This window comes from Acanthisitta chloris, unplaced genomic scaffold (assembly GCF_000695815.1).
Source record: "Acanthisitta chloris isolate BGI_N310 unplaced genomic scaffold, ASM69581v1 scaffold21334, whole genome shotgun sequence".
Classification (NCBI taxonomy): domain Eukaryota; kingdom Metazoa; phylum Chordata; class Aves; order Passeriformes; family Acanthisittidae; genus Acanthisitta; species Acanthisitta chloris.
Window position 1 is genome coordinate 22329 of NW_008670100.1, and position 5641 is coordinate 27969.

Below are 5641 nucleotides of genomic sequence, written 5' to 3' on the forward strand. Positions count from 1 at the left end.
CATTGGTTCATTTTGAAGAGTGAGTCCTGTGTTTAGCGAGTACATCACTTTCTCTCTTCTTATGGTGTAGATTAATGTACAACTTGCTAATACTGAAAGGAAAAGCCATGTTACTGTCTCAGTTTGTTTACCCAACAGTGAATGCTTTTGCTAGCTTTGTTTCCAGCTATTTTTAGTGAGTTGAAACAGTTTATTGCAATGTATGAATGAGTACTAGAGCTGGTGCATTGTAAGAATTGATTCTAGTCCTCCCTGTAGGCCAGAGCCAGATCCAGAGGAGTTGCCCTTCTCTTTGCTTTATTTACCTTTCATTACTGCTGCAGAAACAGAACCTACAGGTGTGCCTAGTTGAGTGGAAGTGGTATAGAAAATTATCCATCCCTTATTCAAGAAAGGATTGCTTCCAGGAGACCACTGAAAATATTTTACAATCTCTCCAAGGCTATCAAGTTAATGTTCTTAAGAGCAATAAATTAGCAAGTTTTTACACAAATTTCAAATTTCTTTAGAAAACGAAAGTGAAGTGACATTTTGTAAATCTTAAATGGATGAAATTGGCAGGGGGAGGGTTCAGGTTCTTTTTAAGACCTCACTGAAATTAAATCCATGTTTTTCCTCTCACATGACAATGCTCTCACTTACTTGAAACAGTCCTACTTCCTTTTTACTTGTCACTTTAACAGTATGGTCTGTAGTACAGTATGGTCTTCATTAAAAGAAAGCACTTTAAAGTTTGCATTAATGAGTTTTTCAGCATAACCTTTAAGTATTGTTATAAATATGGAAGTGGTTTGTGTTCCTGCGGAAAAACAGGAAACCTGTTTCCCATGGCTTTGTGTGACTGATGGCTTCCTTTCTTCACAGCCAACTGAAGTATTCTTTTCTTTTATTTGTAGGCATTCAACACCTTTATAGATGATATATTTGCTTTTATCATCACTATGCCAACATCTCACAGGCTGGCATGCTTTAGAGACGATGTCGTGTTCCTGGTCTATCTCTACCAAAGATGGTATGACTGCCTTTAATATTCACAGGAGTTTTTATAGTGCTGTAGATGATTGCAGTCCTGCTGCTATGAAGAACTATAAAACAGTTTGGGACAGACTTCAGGAAGAATTTTTACACTATAGTAAGATATAGCGTAGTATGGTCTGGATAATGTAGTTGTGTATATGCCTAGTGAAGGGAATGGTGATCAGGGGATCCTGTAAAGGAGATCTCAATACAAATAAGAGGAGCAACAGCCTTTTCCCATGACTGACAGTAATCCTGGACCCTTTTAAGAGTGCTGAAAGAGTAGTCAAGAAATTCCTCTTCTCACAGGGCTCAAAGAATTTTTGTCAGTTACCCCTTTGCCCTCCCCAAAACAGCAGTTCTACTTTTCACCAAATAGTTTTACATTTGCAAGTTACAAGAACTAAATAAATAAATAACCTGAGGCTATTTATAGCTGAAGTAAGGGGAAGGAGAGAAATTGTTAAGCTTATATTCACAAACCCAATTCTGGTTTTGTAACCCTGGCTGAAGGACCATATATGCAAACACAAGTAATCAGGTTCTCTTGTAAGTTGAGTATCTGACGAGTTTCAGATTCTTTAAGTAACTAAAATCAGAATGGGAAGAAGGCCATGTGCAGCACTCATGAAATATTGTTCACAGTGAAGCTACAGGAAGTGTATTCTTGTTCCCAAGAATAAATATTTATATGTGGAGCAAACAAGAATTTTAAGCCAAGTTGACATTACAGCAGAATATATGGATGTGTAAGTGTAACTAATAATTAACACTAAATGCAGACTTCACTTTGGGGTTTATATAATCACACATAAGTGGAGTAAAACAGGTCCCTTTCTAAGGTATTTTTCTAGAAGCTAAGAGCTCAGCAGCTCCTGATAGGGACTGAGCACTGGTTTCAAGTTTGGGAATTATCCTGGATTCCTTGAGAAATACTCCAGCCAAGCTTTAGGGGACCTAACACATCTCTTAAGAGGTCCTTTTATGAGATGCCCTTAAGTCTTACTGTGAAGAAGCTGATATATCTGTAGCTAATCTTTACAAAAGTTGAGGTTTGCCACAAATGGGAATAGAGAATATGATGATAATGAAATTTGCTTTTAAAATTAAGTATCACAGAACTGCTTAAACCCTTCAGATAGCAGACTATAAGGTCACTAATCATTTGGGTTTTTCTGCCAGGCTTTATCCTGTGGATAAGAGCAGAGTAAATGAGTATGGCGAATCTTATGAAGAAAAGTCAGAAAAGAAAAGCTCCTAGAGAACAACTAAGAACTGAAGAAGATCCTGACCCCTGGACTCCTACTCACTTTGTGTATTATCTGGTCTTAAGGAAGAAAAAACTTATTTAATAAAAGTATTTTTAAAGCTTATGACAGAACTACATGGACAATACATCTTCTATATTGCCAAAATCTAGTTTTGATATCCTCCTGTTTCAAGACCCTCTTTTGTCCTCACAAGGTCCACAGTCTGCCAGATGTCATGCTATAAACTTCCTGCATTTCATCTTCTCTTTGGTGGAAATCTAAATGTCCTGACCATTGCAGTTAAGATCCAAATCTATGTTTTTAAGACAACTCACTAACTGAAGCTATGCTGCCCATGCCACTAGGCTAAGAAAAGTGACATAAGGAGACAGCATGTTACAGCAGAATCAAGCATTATTGCCAAAGGGTGGCTGTCAAAAATGAAAGGTATAAAATTGGATTTTATGCTGATTACAAATCATTCTTGTTTGATAATGGAGATAATGGAAATTCTAGAAATTGTGCTTAAAACTGTAAGTTGTATAGGAGCATTTAAATTCATAGCTTACAAAATACATTGTTGCAAATATATGATAAGACAGATGGGGCTTCAAATTCTGCCACATTCCTAACCCACAACACAGCTGAGGGTTTCAGTTGTCTTAAACTGAATAAAGTGTGAAAAAACTGTAACATGATTCCTTCAGTATGTGTCCACATTTATATAAATCCTTCTGCATTGTTGACAAACCTGATTTCTTGGCACAGCAGGTATTTGTATGATGCAAATCATTGTTACGTGCTAGGAAAGTCTCTTAACACATCTTAAATTCTTCATCATGTGGTACCCCAGTGACCTACTAGGCCAATTCTGTCATGTTTCAAATTCTGCCATGTTCCTTGGCCTTTTCCCCTCTCCCTCCCTGCCCCATCCTATTTATAAGGTGAAACAGACATCATTCAAGTGGAATGATTTTGCTTAAATACAATAAGGACAGGTTCAACAAACTACAGGGATACATGGATTAAAAAAAACCCAGTTTAGTGAAGAACAGGCATCTTCCTTTCATAAAATTTAAAATCTATATTCCAAGGGAATGGAATTCATTAAGGGAGGTATTTTGATCTGTTTCTTTTAAATTACTGAAAATAATCAGCTTGAATTTTTATACCAAAATTCAAACTTCACAGCTGTGAAGAAACTGCAATGATAGGACAAGGGGTAATGGGTTCAAACTGAAGGAGGGAAGTTTAGGTTAGATATTAGAAAAAAGTTTTTTACTGTGAGGGTGGTGAGACACTGGCACAGGTTGCCCAGGGAAGTGGTGGCTGCCCCCACCCCGTCAGTGTTCAAGACTAGGCTGGATGAGGCCTTGAGCAACCTGGTCTAGTGAGGAGGTGTCCCTGCCCATGGCAGGGGAGGTTGGGTCTAAATAATCTGTAAGGTCCATTCCAACCCTTAAACTGTGATTCTGTGATTCTGTATCTAGAAACCATGGGTTTAGATTTTAAAAAGCAAGTTTCTTAGTAACAACAAGGGAAATACAGAGTGTATTCCTTTCAGCAGTAACTCAAATGCAATTTGGAAAAACCCAGAAGGCAGAATTCTAGTTTCCAATTCCAGTTTTGCTTTGGTCAGTCAGTTTACAAGTGAACACTAATGACTCTTTAGTTTCTTTATTAAATTGCATGCTGTTTGTGCAAGGCTATTTAACCTCAATTTGTCATTGATTGAAGTTATTAATTGAATAACCATGAAGAACACTTCTATGGCTGGTAACTACTTTATGAAGTGGATTTCATCCAGTTCTGATACTGCAGAAATCTGAACGTATAAATATTTGGGTCCTGAAAACTCAAAGAAATGTGCCTAACTTCTTTGGTCATAGGCTATAGTCTTTCCTATGCTGAAGTCCTCCTTACATTCTACTGGCAATGGAAGGGAATCTTGAATATTTAACTCAAGTTCATGTTAGTCTCTTTATGCTGCTAATTGTAACTAAGGAGAACTGTTGATTTTAGCATTAAACATACATAAATAAGTCTATGCAAGACTGGGGTTGCATTTGCTGTATCTTGTGCCTGTTTTGGATTTGTTTGGACTGAGCTCTTTGCTGTTAAGCAAACTAATTTGTAACTTCTATTTGGTAATAACTTAATTGTGCGTGGAAAATTCTCCCTGATATGAAAAATGCACATACCACGTTCCCTTTTTGTGCCATTTCAAAATAATCATGTCATTGGTTCTTCTAGAGTAGCTTTTGAAAGTCCAGAATACCTTATTTGGATATTTCTGATGTTTCATCACTCAATTTTATATGTAGCTGGTGAAAAATTGCTCTTGCACCTTTACATACTGTGAGTTTACTGGTCTTCTGTCTTGCATTTCTGATGACAATGACCTCATAATATCCTATACAATAGTCATAAAGTATATAAAATTACAACATGTAAAGTCTTTAAAATGAACAAGACTGTCCTGTTCAAGTCATTGTTTTATGCATTCCATTTCCAAATAAGAGACTTGTCATACGGGATAGAGAGTTATCTTTCATTATTGGAAAGAATGGTGGTGGGGTATTATAATGCCGGAGGTATTAAACTAAGTGTTTTAACCTTCTTGTGGAATTTACATTAAAAATGTGGTTCTGTATGCAGTTGATGTGAAAGAAAAACATACATACATTTTCACTGAATGTATTGCAGCTCATGCTGGGCTATCAGTATCCAGGATAACTTAAAAATTTTCTCACTTCTAATAGGATTTACTATGGTAAGCAACTAGGTGACCATGTCACCTTCTCATCTTCATTAGGCTTGTAATGGTTTTGGAAGTTAAAAGCTTACAGGGATTTGGGATTGGGGCTGTTTTAGAATTAATTGGGAAAAGCATCATATGCTTTTGGGAGCTGCTCTTGCACAGCACTTAGTAGTGTGTAACAGCACAGGAGTCATGGTTCTCTAAGGACACAAGTGACAAAAGGCTTGACTCTTTCTGTGGGTGTTAACAGCCCCTGGTGCAGTGCCTCTTGGCTGTGATGGAGGCTGTGCCGTACTCCTGCGCAGCTCTTCCAGTTCCATACCCTGCTACCTCCTGTTCATCTTTTCCTGCTGCTGACCCTGTGCTCCAGGAGGTGCTTTTCTGCCCCTATGACTTTTTTCCCTGGAGCGAGAGGGTGAACTGATTCACACAATGAGCAGCAGCACAGACAGCTTTTGTCTGTTCTGCTCTGCTTCTGTCACTGCAGGGGCTGTGTATGCTGCTAAAACATAGACTCAGCACCAGTGCATGTTCCCTTTTAATACAGTGCTCCAGTAACTGTCAGCTGCAGCATCTACAGCTCAGCACCAGAAGCACTAAGACAGATAATGCT

At 37.9% G+C, this 5641-nt stretch overlaps 1 protein-coding gene across 1 annotated transcript in view; it reads left to right on the forward strand.

Annotated features, from left to right (window-relative positions):
- CLPTM1L (CLPTM1-like) overlaps window positions 1–2726 on the forward strand; it is a gene marked incomplete at its 5' end in the record, with an annotated part of 23390 nt that extends 20664 nt beyond the window's left edge. Inside the window, 2 exons of the mRNA XM_009073563.1 lie at window positions 897–1012; window positions 2200–2726. Of these exons, the coding sequence (XP_009071811.1) occupies window positions 897–1012; window positions 2200–2278 (195 nt within the window). The remainder of the gene's footprint in view (window positions 1–896; window positions 1013–2199) is intronic.
- Window positions 2727–5641: the final 2915 nt, after the last annotated feature.